At 46.8% G+C, this 23,314-nt stretch overlaps 1 protein-coding gene across 5 annotated transcripts in view; it reads right to left on the bottom strand.

Moving 5' to 3' along the window:
* KIAA1210 (KIAA1210 ortholog) overlaps positions 1-23,314 on the bottom strand; it is a 608,938-nt gene that overhangs the window by 45,251 nt on the left and 540,373 nt on the right. For all 5 annotated transcript variants that reach the window (XM_078688678.1, XM_078688680.1, XM_078688682.1 and 2 more), the window contains 2 exons: positions 22,994-23,093; positions 20,309-21,928 (listed from right to left, as the gene is read on the bottom strand). In XM_078688678.1, coding sequence (XP_078544804.1) covers positions 20,309-21,928; positions 22,994-23,093 — 1,720 coding nt within the window. The remainder of the gene's footprint in view (positions 1-20,308; positions 21,929-22,993; positions 23,094-23,314) is intronic.

Genomic DNA, 23,314 nt, shown 5'->3' on the forward strand with positions numbered 1-23,314 from the left:
GATTTTTCCTACAGTCTGTAGCCCATCAGAAAGCGATGTGCTCTTGTGACTAAATTACATCCTTCAGAACCAGGAGATCTGGGTCCAAATCTGTTCTTGCTTAGTTGATCAAATTGTATGATTCTAGGAAAATAACTTTATCTCATTTCTCAGATTGCCATCCAAAAATTGGAAGCAAGAGAGGTGAATCAGTTTGCAGTGCACGTCACTCAAGGTACAATTAATAAATTCTTTATTATCTTTATTCAAGGACAATATAAATGCAAACCTTGTTCCCTCCGCTATCCTTCTAAATCCAAATAACTGACTAATATCCACCACTCAAATTACTTTCATATTCACTCTACTAATTCAACACTAATCCTTAATGGGTTCCAGTGTAGCGTGCTACTTGCCAAAAAAACGCTTCAACACCCCATCAGGGGTAACAAGCTCTATATAGATGCAAACCTTTAACCCTCTTCTATCCCCCCGCCATCCTTCTCAATCCAAATAACTAACATATCCACCACTCAAATTACTTTCATATTTCAATATACTAATTCAGCAATAATCCTTTATGGGTTCCTGAGTAGCGGGCTACTCACCGAAAAAGCACTTCAACGCCTCGTCAGGGGTAGTAAGCGCTATTTAAATGCAATTACAATTACAATTGAGCAGATTCACACCTTAATTTTTTTTTCACAACAAATTTTATTTGTAGAATCGAGCAAGGAATATGTGTGGCTCCCCACATTCAGGAGAACACCACCAATCATTGTGGTACAGTTACAGCAGAGGACCAAGCGTCCAACCAAGTAGTCAAGAGAAAGCAATGATAAAGGAATACAACCATACCCTCTCCTACCCCTACGAACTCCCAACTACCCAACCCTCCCACCTCCACCCCTGTGTCCCACCCTACCCCCGTGCACGTGTGTACAGATAGCCTCGGTATGTAATCACAACCCCCTATACTCAGCCCACCTCTTCCATATCTTGAAATGTTTGCAGGGGCATCCTCGTGCTTCAAAAATCGGTCGTTCCAGGCCCATGCAAAAGTCCATTCCGGCTCTCCAAGCACACAGGGGGGGGGCCCTCACATCCTTCCAAGCCCAGTCCCAGGAGCAGCAGGTGGCGTTTATATATGTTTCCACCAACCCCCTCCAAGATGTGGAGTAGGCCCAGGCGATGAGTGCGAGGAAGAGTCCAATGCAGCACTTCAGACAGGCAGCCCCACACCCCTCCAGAAGCCCACCAGCCGAGGGCACGACCATATCGTGTGGAGCAAAGTGCCCACCGCATTGCCGCAGCGCAAACATTCCGGGGATGCAATCAAGCCTGCCTTCCACAGTCGCTCACGGGTGAAATAGGCCCTATGGAGAATTTTGAATTGGATCAGTCTAAACCGTATAGCAATAGCTGCCCCCTTAGGGGACTCCAGAGCCTCCCTCCAGTCATCTTCATCGAGGGGGCCAACATCAGTTTCCCAAGTCGTCTTTAACGGAAGGAGGGTGGAGGAGCAATGAGTGACCAATGTCCGATAGATGCGAGAGACTTTCTTAGCCCCCAGATCCCCCATAAAGACTTTCGCCTCAATGGGACTAAAATCGGGAAGCGAATCTATGTTGGTAATACTGGGCATTAGTGCGTGTCGGAGTTGTAAGTACCGAAAAAATTGGGAGTGGGGCATATTAAATTCGATGCTGAGTGCCTGAAAGGACTTGAGCGTTGTCCCGGACATCACATGTCCTAGCTGGGAGATCCCGATCGCATCCCAGCCGTCAAATCCTGTTAAGGCCGACAACTCGGGTAACAGGCCATTATGCCACAGCGGCGTCTCAGCGGTCAGTCGACCCCACCAGCCCATGCGGCGCAAGGCTTGTCGCCAGACTGCAAAAACGAGACTCGTGACCCTCGGCAGCCTCCGGCGCAAGCGGGCCGAGTAGAGGACTGTGTGGAGCGTATTGTCGCCCATCAATGTGTGCTCCAGGGCACAGGCTGGATCCCTCCTGTCGCCATACCACCATTCGTTCAGGATAAGTAGATGAGCGGCCTGGTAATAGGACAGCAGATCCGAGGTGGCCAGGCCTCCGCAGTAAGTGGACAAGAAGCACGTACGTAGTGCTACTCTGGCCGTTCCCCCAGCCCATAGAAAGCGGCCCAAGATCGAGTTGACCTGTCGGAACCACTGGGGTGCAATTGGATAGGGATGATTCTGCAGTTGGTAAAGGAGACGCGGGAGTGCAACCATTTAAAAAATTTGCCAAATATAGATAAGGGCATTCGAGACCAAGCCTTGACATCTGTCTGAACTTGGTCCCAAACGGGCACTATGTTGCGTTCCCAGGCCACTTCCGCTGACTTCGACAGGAACACCCCCAGGTATTTCAAGCCATGCGTAGTCACCTGGAGCCCCAACGTCCAGGGATCCGTTAAGGTGTCTCCATTTAGCATCCAGAGGGTAGATTTGCGCAGGTTCAAATATAGGCCCGAGACCTCCCCAAAGATTCGCATAATTTCCAGTACGCGCGGTCCCGAGCGCTGCAAGTCGGTAAGAAAGAAAAGGACATCGTCCGCGTAAAGTGCGATCCTATCCGATAAGCTGTCGTTCCATACAAAGCCCCGCATTTGCGCATCTATGCGCACCCAGGCAGCCAACGGCTCCATAAGTAGAGCAAATAGATAGGGGGAGAGCGGGCATCCCTGTCGGGTCCCTCGTCCAATTTGAAACGTCTCCGATACCGCCCCTGCAACCCGGACCGAGGCCGTATTATCTGTGTATAGTAGCCTGACATAAGACAGGAAAACCGGGCCTAGATTCAGACGGGGCAAAAGTGCAAAGAGGTACGTCCAGCTGACGGAGTCAAAGGCTTTGTTAATGTCAGCTAGCAACAGAGCCGCCCGCTCTCCTGTGGCTCCCATGGCGTCAATCGCCGCCTGTGCGCGTCGGATGTTATGCCCCGTCGCTCTATGAGGCATGAACCCGGCCTGGTCCGGATGCACCAGGTCTGTTATATACGGGGACAGACGATTCGCTAGAGCCCTAGCCAGAACTTTAGCCTCAATATTGAGTAATGAAATGGGGCGATATGAGTCGTGTCTCTCTGGGGGTCTACCTGGCTTCTGAAAGACGACGATTTCGGCATGTCGCCAGTCGCGGGGCAGTGTGCCCTGTTCACACGCTGTCTCGAGCGCCCGGTGATAGTGGGACCCCAGCTGTATATGAAACTTCTTATAAAACTCACTCCGGTAGCCACTTGGGCCAGGGACTTTTCCGGTATTAAGCTGTCCCAGGGCATCGCCCAGCTCCTCAGCTGTAAGGGGCGCATCGAGGATCTTCCTAGTTTCATCAGATACCGTCTTGGGGGGCATGTCTTCAATAAATTTAGTCACCTCGTCAGCTGACAGGCGATCGCATGGGGCGTACTGAGTAGCGAAGTATGCGGCAAAACTCGCTGCTAGCTCGCCTGGGTCAGTAAGGACCTCACCGTCGTCGGACGCGAGTCCTGGCAGCGTAAGCGGCTGGAGGTGGCGTTGGCAGAGTCTATGAAGCATCGTACATGACTTGTCCCCCCATTGGTATATTCTACTACGTGTGGCTAGCCATGCCTGTTTTGCTTCATCGAGTAGGACAGATGCATAGGTTTGCTGAGCCTGGAGAAGGAGTCGCAACCCGGCTTCATCACCCCCCACGCGGTTCTGCTCTTCCAAATTTTCCACCTGCGCGGCCGCCCCCGCGATCATTCCTCGCCACTTCCGACGGGCCGCGGCACACCACGCTATGTCTACTCCCCGGATTGTGGGTTTCATGGCCTCCCACACCACCCCGGCGTCAATGTCTCCCACTAGATTTTCCCGCCAATACAGGTCTAACGCTTCACGCAAGTGCGTCACATAGGCAGGCTGCTGGAGGTGCCACGAGGACATCCTCCATCTAAACGGCTGGCGTTGTCGACGGAGTTCCACCCTAATCGATACCGGGGAGTGATCGGACAGGCCTCTAGGCAAGATGTCAGCACTCTTCACTCTACACAAGCAGTCGCCAGGCACAAACACACAGTCTAATCTTGAATAGGAGCCATGCACAGCAGAGACATACGTATACTCGCGAGCTGTAGGGTGCATATGTCTCCAGGTATCCGACCAGCCCAGTCCCTCAGTCAGAGCATGCAGTCGGGTGTGTGAGGGGGGAGGGGTAGACTCAATCACTTCCCGGTGCCGCTGGCGATCCACACTCATGTCCATCACATCATTCCAGTCACCGCCAACCACTGCCAGGGATTCGGGGATGTCCTCCCACACTGTGAATAGTTTCTCAGCTAGGGCCCATTGCAGTGGGGGGGGGGGGCATAGACACTCCCAAAGACCACAGATTCAGTGCCCACCATGCCCTTGACAAAGATATAGCGACCCTGCGGGTCAACCCACTGCTTCTCATGGACATAGGCCACCCGGCGATGTATCAAAATGGCCACCCCCTGGATCCCCGGGAAAATCCGGCATGAAATACTTGGTGATAGCCGTACCTCTGTAGACCAAGCACTTTCGATCCCATCATGTGGGTTTCTTGGAGCAAAAAAACATCAGCGCTCTCATTTTTCCCCCAGCGCAACACTGCCCCACGCTTGATCTTGTCGAGCATCCCCCTGACATTCCACGTGATCACCCGCAGAGACGCCTCAGGGAGTCTATGAGACTTTTCAGCCATAAGCAAGTGGGACCCATCCAACAGAACATCCTCGCCATTGCCACTCATCGCACACAGTAAAGAACACTATAGCAAGACACACGTGCAGTCCCTCCCTCCCGCCCCAAAACCCCAAGATAACATGACGAGCAACTCTCGTCCTACCCCAAACCCCAAAACCAACCATCAACTGAATGTCGTCATATTCTTGATCATGTCTCGGTCCCAACTCAGCGGCCCTGCACCCGGCCACCCGCACCCCCCTACACCACCTATACCTCAAGAAACTATGAAGTACCTGTCGCGGCATGGGTAACCCCGAGTCCAAAACAGAGGGCGCTGAGCCAGCCATGCCAATGGATCCCAACTCCCCAGGAAACAGTAACCTCATCCCTCCTCCCCCAAAACCTCCCACCTCTGTAGGAGAGCAGTAGCCCCTTATGTGTAGTCCCCGAACCCCAACCCACAATCCCCCCCCATGTTCAGTGATCAGCCGCAAACCATTCCTGAGGCAGCCATGATGCTACCAATCTATCGAGCCCCAAGAGCCCGTACTCCGTTAGCCAGAGCTTGTAGCGACAAGTGTACAGAGGGGCGCGGAATCTTCAGATCTGGCCATGATCCATCTCAGACTGGTCCGAGTCGTCGGTCCTACCACTGGCCCGGGTGCCGCTGAAGGAGGCCGACAGCTTTCGTGACCTAGATCGCCGGTTCCTCTTGGTCTTGGTCATCTGACCACTCCGTTCCTGTGATGACCCCCTCGAAGAGCCCGGGTTCAGCCCCGGCTGAGAATTCGGCCGGATCCTCACTGTTTCATCGGTCCATTTAAAGAGGTCTTCCGGAGTATTGAAAAACAGTGTCTGCGATTGGAAAATCACTCTCAGGCGCGCTGGGTACAACAAGGAGTATTGGAGTTTGAGACCTCGCAGTTTCGCCTTGGCGTCCATGAAGGATTGGCGCTGCTGCTGCACTAGCTTCGTGTAGTCAGGGAAGATCATTATCTTCCGATATTCGTAAAGAAGGGCCTCTTTGGTTCTCGCTTCCATCAGAATGACATCCCGGTCATGATAGTTCAGAAGTCTAGCAATTACTGCCCTGGGCCGTTCACCCTCCGGTGGCATCTGTGACAAGGCGCGGTGTGCGCGTTCAATAACGAAGCAGTTGGATAAAGCCTCCGGGGGCAGCCAGGTTCCCAGCCACTGCGTGAGGAATTGTTCCATGTTGCCCTTCTCACAGCGTTCCGGAAAGCCAATGAAACGGAGGTTGTTGCGGCGTGCGCGCCCTTCAGCATCCTCCACTCGAAGCGCCAGGCCCCGTTGCACGGTTTCCAATGCCGCCACTTTCTTCTTGAGTGTGGCAACATCGTCCTCCACAACCGACACCCTGGATTCAGCGCCCGTGATCCGTGCCACGGCATTCCGCAAGTCTTGACGCAAGAGGGTGACATCCGCGCCTACTGCACCTATCTTGGCATCGAGCATATCTCTTGATTGGGTGATGGCCGCCATTAGTGCTGCGTTATCCGGCCCTCCTCCTTGCTGTCCACCTCCTGACTGTCCAGGCCCCCCACCGGGCCCGGTGAACTTGTCGATCGTCACCTGTTTGGTGGGGCCGCCACCTCCCCTGGTCATGGCTGCCAGTTACTCGTGAGGTGTCTACTATGTACGCACAGATGGCCGTTGAGGGACCCCAAGCCCCTTCCACCAAGCGCAGGAGAGGGCCGCGTGAAAGCAATCGTTCCCCTAGTGGGGGCCGGACAGTCTCATCCGTGTCGGAATTCTGCGCCCGGGCCAGGTCCAGGCAGGCCCCGAGACCAGCACCCCACTTGCCAAAAGTCGGAGTCCCCTATCCCCCGGTGGGCTGGGCAGCGTTCCTCTCACACAATCCACAGGCTCCTCAGTGTCAGCCCAAACTCCTGCCGCGCCCAGGGTCCCAGGGGGGGGGTACTCACGGTTTGTCCTTTAGGCACGTGTCCAGCTAAGGTGCTCCGGGCTGCCCGTTATTGTCCAGCCACAGTCGGGACCTCTAGGGGAGGATCACTCCGAGCGCTCCAGGGCACCAGTAGGCGCAGGCGAAGCTCATCCGGCGGGGGTCGCGAAACTCGAGACCGCGGCTGCACCCGGATCACAGGGCCGCCGTAGCGGAGCAGGCAGAGTTACAGCACCAGGATCGCACCCCTCTTCAGCAGGGCCCCAGGAAGAGAATCGCCGATCATCCTTCGGCCCCAGGGCAGTAGAGGTCCAGTGGCGAGCAGTGGGCCAGCCGACCCACACAGCGGCCGCCCGGCCGGGGGTCGCCAAAATCGAGGTCCCGGCGCCTCTCCGGTATGCCAGGCCTCACTCGTCTGTCTCTCGTTCCGGCGCTTCCGAGCACCTAGGATCACCGCCGACGGCACCGGAGGATCCCTGGCGCCACTAGGAATGTCCGCCCCACGAGGGTGTGAGTAGTGGGTACGGGGGCCAGGATAATTCAGCCGGATTAAATGCAGGCCGGCGGGAGCTCTAACAAGCTGCGACCGCCATTGCCGCTCGCGTAGCCACGCCCGATTCACACCTTAATTACTTCATAAATAGCTACTGCAAGATCGTAAACCTGCATTTTTTTTTTAATTGATTACAATTTTTACTGCATCATGTTATTTTCAAACCTTTATTTAAATATCATAATTAATCAATCCTCTTCACTTACAAAGCAAAGCGGAGTGCTTGTCCTGATACTGTACAACTAACCCATTGGTGAAGCCAATACTTTACTTGTCTTCTATTTAAGATCGATTTGGGTATGATTTCTGTTAAGGGAGCTTTAAGAGGTAAGGGCCATTCTGCTTTTGTGTCCCTGGGTATAGTGGACACTGGGAAGAAATATCCACAAAGGGCCGGATAAAGATGAAGACGGCTGAGAGATTCTGAACTGGAAAAGATCCAGCTATGAGTGGCTGGGGTGGTACTCAGGAGACTCCAGCATTTAGATGGACAAGCTCCATGACAAAGCGTAGTCCTCCAAGGAAGGAAAATTGGGTGACTGGGGAATAAGATCCTGCACTGGTAAGAGGAATGGGGAACAAGAAGTTTGATGTGTGCACCCATGACTACGTAGAAATACAGCAATCTTTTCGTAAACTATTTTACTGTTATGGCTAGCTATAGAGGTATAAAATATTTTGTAAATGTCTTAATACCATTCATGTACCAACGTACTGCATACCACACTCATTTGTATGTGCCTCGTAGTTTTAAACACACTGTACTCAACTCTTCAATTTAAGGTGCCAGTGCCACACATTTCATTTAGCCATCCGCTAAGTTCCTGTTTTGATTATTGTTCAATGGGAGGCCATGCTAGCAATCGTGGAGTGGGTACAGGGGTGCCACTGGTGAAGTGGGTCTGAGGAAAATTGAATTTTGCCTTGTCATATGTGCCTACGTGTTCCCCATCCTATGATATATGTACATGATCGATATGCACATATCCCCATATGATCGATTAAAGACGCAATTATAGTTGTGTCCAACGTTAGTATGCGAGTTTCCAGTTCCTGTGAAAGCAACGAGTATTAGGCCTATGTTGCCCACGTTTTACATTATGCACGTTAATTCATTGAATTGTCCCCGTTTCTAGGCCTCAAAAGGGCCCGGACACCAGATTCAAGCTCCAGTCTCCTGAACCCACTCCGAGGAGCGATGCAGCCCCCACCTGCATCCCTGACCCTTCACTTACTTCCTGCCGCGCAGCGCGGTGCCCGGCCTGGCTCTGCCTGCCTGTCTGCCAAGAATATGTTATGCCTCTAGTTATCAGTTCAGCTCTCCGTCTTCACATTCCTAAGCTACTGAACCACATAAACAGCTTCAGCTATGGTCTAGTCTTTCTGTCTCCATGCAAGTGAATTACTGTATTAATATTCATAGAAGATTCATAGCACACGCAATACACGAAGAATATATGCATGCACCAGCCTTAGTGTCAAGTAGCCTTTGCCCTGATAACTTTTAGATTCTATCAACATGTACTCCAAAACACCAGATACCAGATATGCTATAGGTACATGTCGTCCTGACATCGCAGACTTTCGTCTCCTCATCTAGTGCAGAAGTCATAGCCCCCAGTTCTCCCCGGTAACACGTCATGGCCCGTTTGCGCGCACCACTAGGTTAAAGGTTCCAGCTGCTCGGTTAGCCCCCTCCATGTATCCACCCACTTTATGACACTTCTGTGACGTTTTCATCACATGTCTACGTGCACGCCCTGTGCACGCCTTCTTTTCACGCCCATGTGTTCTTATCTTACGCTTGTCACTTGTTACGCCTACTGTATGTAATGTAATTGTGATGTTTTACTATATATACCTTGTACTGTTGATGAAACGTTGCAGCTGCCTTCTATGCCATTCTATTTCAGGCTGTCCCGATCCTGTCCCTTCCCTTATGCCTGAATAAAGCCCGTTCGACTCAGATACATCGGATCTTGCCTCTTATTTATTGAGCTATCTGTTTTATTTATGTATTCAAAAATAGTACCAGTAATTAATTATTTATTTACCACATAATGGCGCCCGAACAGGGACGTGCCCTTTCCCCACGAGCCGGCGATGTAACGCAGGCCCCCTGACCCTTCTACAGCCGTGACGGAACTCTACCGTGCACGTGCAGATATTTCTGCTTCAAGTCTCCCTCAGGCCCACGGAGGAGATGGAAACTGCGGTCCGGCATCCAGACGAGGCGGTGTGGAATGCGGTTCGTCCCGACCAGAGCCCAAGCCGAGAGAGCAAGGTCCGAGGTATCCGGAGGCCCACCTGTTCCTGAAGTCCGTAGTCCGACGTCGTAGCAGTCCAGTCCAGTCCGAGGCCTTCAGTTTCTGCTTCCCGGTGAGTACCGTTGCGGGGGAAGTATCTAGACAGGTTCATTAGTTTGTTCCTGGTCCGATGGGTTTGGGTACACAGATCCAGTCCGAAGTATTCACCTAGGTGGATACGGTATGACGTGTCTCTTTATGAGACCGGTATGTTCTGTACTGTTTTAGCAGTGCATCCAGTAATTCTAGTAAGTCCGTTCTCGAGAAATTCAAGTATTATGTTTTCAGTGTATCAGGTGGTATTCTGTTCGAACTGTTATTAATGTATTTTTTATGTCGTGGTATGAGTGATTTGTTTGCCATTTCATTACTGTGATTATTGTGTATTGTGTTTAGTACTAGTACGATCCGATCATGCCTCTATTTTCGAAATTACGTCAGATCAAAACCAGAAAAGGGTTACTCGAAGAATCAGTTCCTGTCCCTCCTAGGGACAGTCCTGGACATTTTATGTATCACAAGCATGGCTTAAATGCCATATTATATCTAGACTTATGGGTGGATTACACCAAGGATCTTGAAGAGAAATATAGATGGCCTGTATCAGGTACATGGGATGCCGAGTGCATCATGCGAGTAGAAGAAGCATTATGGAAAAAGAAAGCTAGACAGTCTCAGAAAGATGCCATCGAGTTGTGGCGCAAAGAATCTCATAGAAGAACCGAAAAAGAATTCAGAAAAGCAGAATTAAGTAGGGAATCCGCAGAAAAAGCCCAAGAAAGGGAACTTCTAGAAGAAGGTGAACGAGTTAGAGCAGAACAGTCAGACAGACAGAGAAATGCCCTTATTAAAGGTATGTATCTTCTTCTTGCCGAGGGCTTGCCGAAGGCAACCCCGGAAGTACCCTGTAATCTACCGCCACCATTGGTCCCGATTAAGCTACGTCATAAACCGACTGCAGCTGAAATTTTTCTTTCGTCCTATTTGGACGACACAGTCCCAGAATATGCAAATCGTATTCCGCCTGCTCACGCTCAGCATCCTGTAAATAATGTAATTCCTGTTCCTCCAGCCACTGGTCCCGGGGGTCAAGTTAATGTGCCAGTGCCCCCGGACCAGCCCACATTAGGTGTACCCGTTTTGCCAGCCACTCTACCAGCACGTACAGTATTAACTGACGATTCCAGTTCAGGAGGTGCGGGGGGAGGTGCTCCTATCACCCCGCCTCAAGTAAGACGACTGACGCCGCGAGACGCAGCGTTACAGCGTACGCCAAAGGTGGCTACATACGCAGACCTCAAGAGACTTCTTACCGACTGTATATATGATCCAGTCCCAGGCGAAGATCACATGGTATTATATTCAGTACGTTTAAGACGGGTTGCCAACTTTTTGGTCACCCTGCCCGACATGAAGGATCATCTAGACAGAATATATCGTTTTGTCCGTACAGGAGAGAATCCAGGAAGTATTCACGAAGCTATGGCACACAGAAAAGCCGAGATTCAACATATGATTTTACAGTTCTTGATTAACTGTTTAATAAGAGAACAAGATTATCCTGATAAAGACAAAGACGAGATGAAAGGTCTGACTAAGTGGAGTGACAACATAGCCGAGGGAAAACACAAGACACTAGGTAGTATAGAAAGTATGTACAAAACAATTCGTAAGGAAATTATAAGTATACACCAGAAGGAGGAAGCAAAAAGAGCAACCGAGAAAGAGAATGACTCTTCCAGTGAAGAGGTAGACAGCGAGAATCCCGCCAGAATAGCGTATGTAGGTAGAACTAGACTTTCCGACCGACATTCATGTCTAGATTACAAGAAAGTTTTTCCTCCTCCAGTACCAGAACAGTGTTCTCTTGAACAAGTGTTCCAGGCCACCGACCAAATTCTGAAATCACGAATAGGTTATAGCGAGCCTAGTACCATGCATGAACAAGAACTAGCCCGATCAGCAGTCCGATGGACTAGTGATTCTACCACATTTCCAGACGAAATAGTGGCCCAAACGTTTCTGAAACTGCCCCCAGCCGAGCAGCGTCCGGTGGGTACGTATATGATCCAACACCTCATTACATTGTATGAGGGTCAGTATTCTGATCCAGGTCCTTTACATGATGTGCTGAACGAGTTACTCCAATACAGATGGAAAGGTCTAGGTACTGATTTAATTAGTGTCATACTAGAACAGCGCCACAAATACAGAACGTTCTTGAATCCACATTTTGTTCCTGTTCCACCCCCAGTAAGGAAATCATTCTACATAGATAGACAGAATCCGTTGCGAGAAGTACATCCAGTTAAGGGAGAGGGGGGTGATCTAGAACGAGTATTTGTTTACACCCCTATCACGAAAATAGAACTTCTGGAAATGAAAAAGTTAATACCCTGTCACGATAAAGATCCAGCAGGGTTCCACCGTGAATTAAAGGACATGCTCCGTATGGGAGAATACACGTATCCTGATATCATTAAAATGTTAAAGGTCCTGTTGCCTGCGGGCATATATGAAAAACTTAAAGAAAAAGAATGGGAGGTGGGAGAGAAAAAGATAGATTGGACCGCATTAGAGACTGAAGATAATACACGAGTTCCAGGTACCGGTCTTGGGGAAAAAGCTAAAGCATTGCCCGAGTTATTGATACAAGTCTTGCCAAGATTACTAGCCACGAAAAAGGAAGACTGGGATGCCATCTCAGCCTGTAAACAGAAACAAGATGAAGATACTAGTGATTTTTATTCTAGATTTGAGAAATGTTTCATTATTAATAGTGGTCTGAAAACAAGTAGTGAATCGTATCCACATCTTTTTGTTACCAAGCTAGTCGAGAATTCAAGTCCACAAGTTAAAAATCGAGTACTGAAAGTCGAAAGTACCTGGCAAGCTAATACTCCGTCACAAATGCTCCAGATGTTACAGTATCACCAGAACAGAATTAGGGAGGAGCAGGAACATGAAAGGAGACGTATGAAAGACACGAAAATGAAAGTACTAGTTGCACAGTCTGTTCCGCAAGACAGTCAGAAGAGGGGTCCGAATCAAGCCAGTCACCCTGCAACTCCCGTTAAAGGGACATGCAATTACTGTAAACAGCCAGGTCATTATATAAACGAATGTGCAGTTCTGAAACACAACATAGCTACTGGTAAGACAAAAGAGAGACCACGTCCACCTAGACAAGAACAAGTTCCGCAGAATGCTCAGCCACCGCAGAATGCACAACAGTCAGTTACAGTACCGCAGCCTATAGCTGCCACACAGCACGTTACACAGCAGATGTACCAGTATGCACAGTCAGAGTATCCAGATTATCAGCCGTATTCATGAAACAGCCTAGAGAGGGAGGTTGGCTTGCCTCTCATCGAGATTCCTGTAGATCAAGAGGGTCCCTATGTACATAGTCAAGTATTAGGGAAAGACAGAAAGTTTCTGATTGATACAGGGGCAAGTAGGACAACCATCAGTCATGACGAGGTTCCAGGGGCTCCGCTCTCAGGCTCTAGAAATGTTTCCCTTGGATTTTCAGGAAAGCCTATTGTTAATGAAATATCGAAACCAGTTACTCTAGAAGTTGGTCCATTGTCCCGAACTACAGACTTGTTACTAACGAAATCCTGTCCAGAGAACTTACTTGGTATAAAGACTCTGAAAGAATTAGGAGCAGTTATATGCTGCTCCCCAGAAGGGGTGCGACTGTTTCTGCGAGATTTTAAAGGTCATTATATATTACGTGATTTTGATCCAAGATTATTGAATGTACCACAGCATTAATGGGCGCAAGGTCCAACTGATGTAGGCTGTATGCACATCACACCCCATCGTGTTACCCTGAAGAAAGGTGTTGTATTACCACGAATCCGACAGTACAAATTGCCACCTGAGGCTGTAGCAGCCTTATCCAAAATTATTGACGAGCTTATTGCTCAAGGAGTAGTTGTAGAAACTGACTCCAATGTATGTAATTCTCCTATCATTCCGATTCTGAAACGTACTGATCCAAATGCACCTCCAGTTTATCGATCAGTGATTGACCTTCGAGAACTTAATAAATGTATCATACCCCAGTACCCAGTAGTCCCAGATATTTCTTCCCTATTGACCGCTATTGATTCCGAAGCTACGTTCTTTACTGTTATTGATCTCAAGAACGCATTCTTTAGTGTCCCCATTCATGCAGACAGCCAATTCCTTTTCGGATTCTGTTTAAATGGAAGGAGCTATAAATTCACACGAGCTCCTCAAGGTTTCACAGAAAGTCCCAGCATTTACAGTCAAGCACTTAAAAGACAACTAGACAATATTCATATGCCAACTGACACTGCTCTGCTCCAGTATGTCGATGATCTACTGATCACAGCCCGTTCTGAACGTGACTGCGAACGTGCGTCACTTACAGTCTTGTATTTTCTGGCCGAGATGGGGCACAAGGTGTCCCCTTCTAAATTGCAATTCTGTGTCCAGCAAGTGGTCTACCTAGGACACTTACTGTCCAAGAGGGGTAGGTAGTTGACACCTGACCGTATCCAGTTAATAGCACATCTTCCACAGCCCAAGACTCAGAAGGAGGTACGAGCTTTTATCGGCCTCACTTCTTATTGCAGACAATGGATTCCTCAGTATGCATTTCTAGCTAAGCCACTGATACAGTTAACGACACAGGAGGCAGCCGTATCGACTGTCCTCCCTTGGACCCAGGAACATACACTTGTTTTCAATTAGTTAAAAAGAGTTTTATGCCAAGCACCTGTTCTAGCAACACCGAACTACAATAAGCCTTTTACACTTTTTGTCACTGAACGTGATGGTACTGCATTATCTGTTCTCACACAAGATCAAGCAGGACAATACAAGCCCTGTGCTTATTTTTCTAGTACATTAGATCCAGTGGCCCAGGCGCTGCCTGCGTGCCTCAAGTCAGTTGCAGCCACAGCTCTAGCTATCAGACAAAGTGATTCCATAGTGTTAGGACACTCCCTGACAGTACAAGTTCCACACTCTGTGGAAGTTCTTTTAAACCGAACGCAGACTCAGCACTTGACAATTGCACGTTTAACAGGATATGAACTGACATTGTTTCAGCCACACATAGAAATCAGACGCTGCAACATTTTAAATCCAGCTGCACTGTTACCGTCAGTTACCCCAAATCCTGCCACACATGACTGTGTGGAAGTTGTTAACACCATGACAAAGCCAAGACAAGACTTGACAGACATTGCATTACCTGATCCCGACCTGACACTTTATGTGGATGTTCATGTATGAGAACAAGTACAGGAGAACTAGTAGCCGCGTATGCAGTGACTACTGAAACTGAAATTATAGAAACACATCGTATTGACACCCTGTCTGCTCAAGCAGCAGAGCTCATCGCTCTGACCCAAGCCTGCATACGAGCGAAGAACCTGAAAGTAAACATATACACGGATTCACATTATGCATTCGGAGTCGTACACGACTTTGGAGTGCTCTGGCAAGAAAGAGGTTTTATGACTTCTCATGGAACCAAGATTCAGCATGGCCCCCTCATTCAAGCTCTGTTAGATGCAATACATTTACCGACAGCTATCGCTATCATGAAGTGCAAAGCACATACGAAAGTCACTGACATCATTTCCCAGGGTAACGACCTGGCAGATCGAACAGCCAAGCTTACAGCTCAGACTTCAGCAGTTAACATGACACAGACAGACATTCCAGATCAGACTACTTGTATGACAGTTAAGGACCCTACACAAGACGTACTAGATATACAGTTACATGCTACCCCAGATGAAATCAAGAAATGGTCTGAACAAGGAGGGGTCCAGACAGATCAAGGATGGTTGACGAAGGGAAAAGCCACATGGTTTCTCCCCGACTCTATGGTTCAAGTCATTATTAACACCGCACATAGTCCAGCACATTTAGGAGAAAAAGCCATGTTAGACAGTATTCAGAACCTTTGGTTTAACAAGCATTTACGAGCCGCAGCCAAGCAGAAAGTGCGTACCTGTATGATATGTTGTCAGTTCAATCCAGGTAAAGGTGTCCCGGTGGAACAAGGTGGATTCCATCCTCCTGACCACCCTTTTGAAGTCCTCCAGATGGATTATATTCAGATGGAGCGATGTCGAGGTTTCAAGTATGTCCTCGTAGTTGTATGCGCTTTGTCCAGATGGACAGAAGCATATCCAGTCCCAGATTACACAGCTGCGACCACTGCCAGGCAGTTGGTTCGTGAGTTTTTCCCCCGCTATGGATTGCCTAGGGTCGTGTATTCAGATAACGGCCAGCCATTCTCATCCGAACTCATGAAACAAGTATCCCTTCTGTTAGGGTACCAGTGGAAGTTCCATTGTGTACGACATCCTGAAGCAGCCGGTCTCGTAGAGAGACATAATCAGACTCTGAAAATCCGCATTGCCAAAGTATGCGCAGAGAAAGGCGTAGATTGGATAGTAGCACTGCCAGTCGCCCTTTTCTATATGAGAATGGTCGCTCACTCCCGTTCAGGTCTGTCCCCTTTCGAGGTAGTGTTCGGTCGTCCCCCAAACATGTGGGGTACACCTAGACCACGTACAATTACAGATGTTGACAGTAATATGCTGACAGATTACCTGGCCTCCTTGATGTCTGCACTACACTCTTGTCGTTCACAGGTTGCCGCTGCTTTTCCAGACAACACCGAAGTGAAACCGCATGAGGTCATACCAGGCGACCTCGTCCTCGTGAGAAATTTTGATCGTTCAAGTCCGCTGGAGCCCCGCTGGAAGGAGCTCCGACTTGTGTTACTAACAACAAGGACCGCCGTGAAGATCGAAGGCAGGAAGGGGTGGTTGCACTCCAGTCATGTAAAGAGATTCCATGGACTCAAACCAAAGACTGTTTTCAAGGACTGCCCCGTTCTCAAGGACTGCCCAGACACTGAATCTAAACTTCCCCTGTTAGAGAAAACTCCGCAGCAGGAGTATAAAGAAAAACTGAGGTCTAGTAAGTCAGCCAGTTTAATTGTCTAAGTCCCTCTCGGGTGAAACGGTTAGACAGGTTCCTGACATGTATGAGATAGACCCACACAGTGAGAGAGTTAGTCAAAACTCTAAGAGAATACGTTATCAAAAGAATCTTCGAAGTAGATGTATTGTTACTTTATTTTTTATGCTATTTCTGAGTCTTATGGTTACCTGCATAAGTTATGCCTTACATTTATGTTTTCCTATTAATTCACATGTACATATGTTTTCTAATGTTACAGTAGAGCACACTTTTAGTGACCTGCCTCCTCACGAGTTATCCTATCATCTTGCCATGCGCAATAATACGTTTATCCGTATGTTACACTATTCACACCAGACTAGCAATGCCACAAATTGTTGGGTGTGTGGTCGACTCCCCCCTTTCCAGACACCGAAGGGAGTTCTGCCACTCTTTCCCTACCCGTTTTCACACAATGGTTCGTGTGGAGCATGGTCCACGTTAACGTCATCCTCAAATGATATGTTTCTCCTGAATCAGACATGTTTCCCAGACAAGGAAGGTCCTTCCCATAGAACAGGGTTAGATCTAGAAAACGAAGTATATGATCTAGGTAATTATTCCTCGAATTTCATGGTCCTGAATGTTCAGTCCGAAACTACTCCGGATTTGCCTGCTATTACAGTCCTACCAGTAAAAGGCGAATTCTGTGTCAGAAAGAATGGTTCCGCACATGTAGGTCATAGTGATTGTACTACTGTGGTCGAGTATAGTGACAGTGGGAAATCTATTTTCAAAGCCTCACGTCATTCATATTTTGTATGTGGCCAGACCGCATATGTACGTCTGCCCCAAGATTGGGATGGAACATGTTACCTTGCCTTCCTACTGCCACCAGTTTTCCTAGCCCCATCCGATTATCACAGAAACACACATCTAGTACACGTTAGACATAGAAGGGAGGTCGAGTCCCCAATTGTCGATCAGACTGAAACTGCCTTAGAACAATATCAAGACTTCAATAAAGGTTTCTTTTTCTTCATAGGTCCTGTCCAGAATAGTAAGTTAATACGTAGGCTAACCAGAACCCTTGAAGCAGTAGTGAATGAGACTACTTCCGCTCTAGGTAACTTAACTGAAGAGCAATCTGCTATGAGATTTGTCGTGCTCCAAAATCGTCTCGTCCTTGACGTCATACTGGCCGATAGGGGAGGAGCTTGTAGAGTCATCGGATCTAGTTGCTGTATTTTCATTCCTAATAACGCACCGTCTGTTTATTCAGCTATAACCAGACTTCATAAAATTGCCCATCAGTTACACCAGAATCCAGGCACCTGGACATGGTCTGGTTGGCTCTGGAGTATAATATCTGCCTGGGGATGGAAAGTATTGTCATTCCTGGGTATAGCAGTAATGATCATATTCAGTTGCTGCCTCTGTTTACAATGTGGCCCTGCGATTTGCGGCTTGTGTGCTACCTCTTGTATTCCTAGTCTTAAGTCCCGTTCCAAGACAATTCGAGACGAGCAAATGATGTTATATGAACAAATAGATGGTATCATGAATATTGATGTTTCCTGATGGAAACGTAGGGCACAAGGAGGGAATGAGGAAAATTGAATTTTGCCTTGTCATATGTGCCTACGTGTTCCCCATCCTATGATATATGTACATGATCGATATGCACATATCCCCCTATGATCGATTAAAGACGCAATTATAGTTGTGTCCAACGTTAGTATGCCAGTTTCCAGTTCCTGTGAAAGCAACGAGTATTAGGCCTATGTTGCCCACGTTTTACATTATGCACGTTAATTCATTGAATTGTCCCCGTTTCTAGGCCTCAAAAGGGCCCGGACACCAGATTCAAGCTCCAGTCTCCTGAACCCACTCCGAGGAGCGATGCAGCCCCCACCTGCATCCCTGACCCTTCACTTACTTCCTGCCGCGCAGCGCGGTGCCCGGACTGGCTCTGCCTGCCTGTCTGCCAAGAATATGTTATGCCTCTAGTTATCAGTTCAGCTCTCCGTCTTCACATTCCTAAGCTACTGAACCACATAAACAGCTTCAGCTATGGTCTAGTCTTTCTGTCTCCATGCAAGTGAATTACTGTATTAATATTCATAGAAGATTCATAGCACACGCAATACACGAAGAATATATGCATGCACCAGCCTTAGTGTCAAGTAGCCTTTGCCCTGATAACTTTTAGATTCTATCAACATGTACTCCAAACACCAGATACCAGATATGCTATAGGCACATGTCGTCCTGACATCGCAGACTTTCGTCTCCTCATCTAGTGCAGAAGTCATAGCCCCCAGTTCTCCCCGGTAACACGTCATGGCCCGTTTGCGCGCACCACTAGGTTAAAGGTTCCAGCTGCTCGGTTAGCCCCCTCCATGTATCCACCCACTTTATGACACTTCTGTGACGTTTTCATCACATGTCTACGTGCACGCCCTGTGCACGCCTTCTTTTCACGCCCATGTGTTCTTATCTTACGCTTGTCACTTGTTACGCCTACTGTATGTAATGTAATTGTGATGTTTTACTATATATACCTTGTACTGTTGATGAAACGTTGCAGCTGCCTTCTATGCCATTCTATTTCAGGCTGTCCCGATCCTGTCCCTTCCCTTATGCCTGAATAAAGCCCGTTCGACTCAGATACATCGGATCTTGCCTCTTATTTATTGAGCTATCTGTTTTATTTATGTATTCAAAAATAGTACCGGTAATTAATTATTTATTTACCACAGGTCATGGGAAGGGAGAGACAAAAGAAGGCAGAGGGCGAAAGGGTACAGAGTCTCACCAGGTAAATGAAACTAAGTTCAACAAAGGGCCGGGATGGACAGGTCTACAATGAGTGAGATGATCTCTGATATCTCAGTGAAAATGACACACGTACACATGCAAAATCAATGAAAAAAGGAACAATGAGTGACATGATGAATGAACAGCACGATGAGTCAGTACTAATCATAAAAAGATGAATACCATGAAATTACTATCCGGGTGTTTTCTGTAAAGGCTAGGGCACGCATCTCGTTAGGCAGAGCCTTACACTTCGGCAGGTAGGCAGGAGGTAAATCGGATTTAAAATTGGTATGTCAGCCATTCAATATTTAGTGGAGATTTTTGTGTGTATTAGCATGCCTTTTCAAACATGCAGGCAATAACCACTCGTTTAATCCACGATCTAATTGTGTTGCTTCTGTAATTAATCAGACAGGGAGGAGAGCAAAAGACAAATATAAGATAGAATCAAAACCAAAACAAGCACTGGCAAGGCCAACACATCTGGTATTGGCCGCCAACCTTTTGGCAATGCTTGTTTGTCATGGTTTTTAGAAAAGGTGCTGAGCCCTCGACATTATAAAATAAAATGACTAAAAGCAAAAATATTTTGGTCTCAGAAAGCACACATTTCCATAGAAGTACTCAAAGGAACTACTTTGTTGGCAGATGTGCTCCCTGTGAAACAGCGAAATGCTGTCACTCACAGTGAAGTCAGCGAATGGGTAAAGTGGACTGACCTACTGCCTCATGTTGTACCTTGTAGTGAGGTGGACGAAAAATGTGAATGACAACAACGGAAAAATTAACAAAGAGGACTGGCTGAAAGTCCCTATTAGTATATAGTCTAGTAAAATCAAAACGTCTCTGCAAACGTAAAATATTGTTAACAATTGGAAAGCAACATATTGGTCTTTTTCCCTTTTACATACTGTATAGAAACTCCTAATCAAGGGAGAAAGGCACTGTAAACTAAACATTCTTCACTACTGAAAATAGACACAAATTTAATTCTCATGGTAATCTGACAATCAGTTGCAAATAAGTTCTCAGCAACCATATAAAGAACATAAATGGAACCATTACCTAGGCTCTTAGGGGTGTGATTTTTCTTTGGCAGTTCTTCAGGACTGGTTCTATGAAGATCTTTTTCTTCCTGGAGATCAGACTGATGCAATGAAGATTTTCTGAGGCCTACATTTATTTGTAATGTCTTTCCAGCATTTTCCGACTTTTGAAGGTCTTTGACAAGAGATACCTGCTGGACAGAAGAATCAGGTTTTTGGGAGTCACTAACATTTTCGTCACTGTGTTTTGAGAAAGAGGATGCTCTTTTCAGCCTGACACCAAATGGAAGTTCAGAGCTCTCGGATATGCTGTCACACAGTTTTTTTGGCATGCGCGGAATGTCTGTATTGATGTCAATGTCTCCAGATGAATTCGGAGAAGATGCTGATCTCTCTCTACCCAGGCATGTCTGCTCCTCTTGGGTTTTTTCAAACAGTTCTGCTTTTATAGTTGAGGTTGAAGCGCATCGAACAGCGGTGTCTTCCTTTGCACTGGATCCCCCAGATATAGATCTTTGCCACGCAGGAGCAATAGTGAATCTGACTGGTGTTTTAGTTGATTTGTGCGGACTTTTTGCCATTTCATCTGATGCTTTACTTGTTTTGGTCGTCTGTGTGCATGTTACTGGTATCTGATGAGTCACAACATGGTTATCAGAAATAGGAGGTGCTTCAAAATCACTTCCACTCACCTGACTGATGCGTTCCATAGAAGTATTAGACTTATTGAGTGAATTTTTCACTGTATCATCGTTACGATTATCTACTACAACTTTATGTGGTGTATCAGTTCCTTCTTGAATTGAATGTTTACTTAAAAGCGAGCCATCAATGGGAACAGACTGCTGCAAGTTACTTTGTGCTTCTTCCTTGGTAGCCAAGGGCTGAGCTTCTTTGGGTGACAGTTCCTGAGGTGATGGTTGCTGATCTTCCACTGTTAATGATTTGAATTTTGGAGCAATGTTCTCTAAAGAGTCACAAAATGCAACCTCTTTTTCAGCAGGAGTTCTTGATTTGAGCAGTTGAATTTGGGTATTATCTACTGAAAGATCTGTTTCTGATACGATTACATTGCTCTCATTACCTGAAGTTGCGGTCACATCTGCTCCTGAAGAAATGGTTCTCGCCAGTGCTTTATTTTCACTTTGGTTTGCAGGTCTTAAGGAGTATTCCTGGTCTACTTTTGATGCCAGTTCATTCCTGTGGGTATTTGGTTCACTCATATCACTAATTAGAACTGATGCCAACCCTGTATCGGTCTGGATTATGGCGGATTCTAGTACCATTTCTGAGGTGACATTGAATTCAATACTACTTGAGGCTGTTGTGTGTTCCTGTATCTGAGACTCGCCCGTAGACTCACATTCATGATTGTCCACTATCTTTTCCTCTTCAATCAAATCCTCAGCAACACCATCTTCTTTTTTCCTATATCCAGGGTTGAAAGATTCTGGATTTGATACATTTTCATCATTTGGGTAAAATATTTCTGTGTCTTCTAGAGAAGACTTATTTAGTGCTGCTACATTCTCAGTCACTTCTGAAGGAGTTCTGCTTGCATGCTGAGGCTGCTCTGCTATATTCGACGTATGTGCATCACCCGAAATCCCAGACACTTGCTCCTTGTGGACAATGTTACCTAACCCAAGAAAAAGAGAATCTAATTAAAAGTGGAAATATCAAGAACAGGTAATCTGCAAACTGTAGCGTAAGTGTTTTTAATGTTGCAAAATTAGGATGTTACCAATCTTAGCAAAGGCAGGTTAAAGAATTTTATCAACTATAAAAATCATTAATAATAGATGTTGGCTTTCGGCCTCTTATATCACTGATTTCATTGGTGCAAATGGAATAGTCATTGACACTCGATGTATGTGGTATACTCACAGCAACCAGTTTATCCAAACACACAGGCTTCCAGTCTGTGATAAAGTACTACCCAAACCACCTAGAAATTAAAGCAATTATCTCATATTTGAATACAACTCAAATAAGTTGCAAACCGGTAAAGTTATTTATTTTTCAATTGTCTACATTTATTTCACACCAATCAGCCAATTTCTAGGCAAGGTAAGCCATACCAAGGCAATCCTTTCTGGACGATCAAACCACAAAACTGGAATTTTCCACATTTGCAGCTCGAATCAAACAGTAATAATCCATTTCCAAACTTCATATTTCTTTTATTCCATCACGTAATTAGCAGCGAGTGTGTCATCAGATCTCCCTAACTAAATAATCCTGTGCCGCAGCGGCGCACGAGGCCAATGCTTTTTCATTTACAAATATAGTGGACACGGACAACTAAAAAATGACTTAACAAATGAAAAGTGGGATATGGAGATTTCATGTAAATTGCATCTGCACATGTATTACTTCCAAGAATTCTTAACGGGGCAGAAAAAGGAAACGGGTCTCTTTATCAAGTCCTGCACAACTAGCAATCACGAACTGCAAGCATTAAACATTGCTTCGTTTGATGAGGTCTGCATGGGTTTTGAAAAGTATTGTGAAATTATTCACCGGATTGTTCTTTTAAATATAAAAACATGACTAAAACAACTTGCTGACTGGGTACATAACAATGTTGTGTACCTTTTCAAAGCAACAAAGGATGCTGGTGCTTGGCGTAAGCATGTCCAACACAGCTCATCTGCATATTTCCAGTCAATGCAGAACCAAGGACTTTAAGAGCATTTATTACCTTCAGGACTTGGGTCAAATGGGCTAGCTTCAAGTAGTTGCTCTGTGCTACTTTCTTCTTCTGATAACCTTGGCAATTGCTCTCTTGCTGCTCGCGCCTCCTATAAAAGATTTAACAAAAACAATGTACGTGTCTACTTTTTTGACATTACAGAAAGTAACCATAACATTTCCATCAGTGAGACCATTACAAGTCATACCCTCGATCCTTCGCCCAAAAAAAAAAATACACAAGCTGCTTATAGGTATCCTGATCTGACGAGCATTTATGTCTAAATCAATATGTTCAGAGGGATCTCGTCCTGTGTAGACGATATCTAGA

Source organism: Lissotriton helveticus, chromosome 4_1 (genome assembly GCF_964261635.1).
Source record: "Lissotriton helveticus chromosome 4_1, aLisHel1.1, whole genome shotgun sequence".
Lineage (NCBI taxonomy): Eukaryota > Metazoa > Chordata > Amphibia > Caudata > Salamandridae > Lissotriton > Lissotriton helveticus.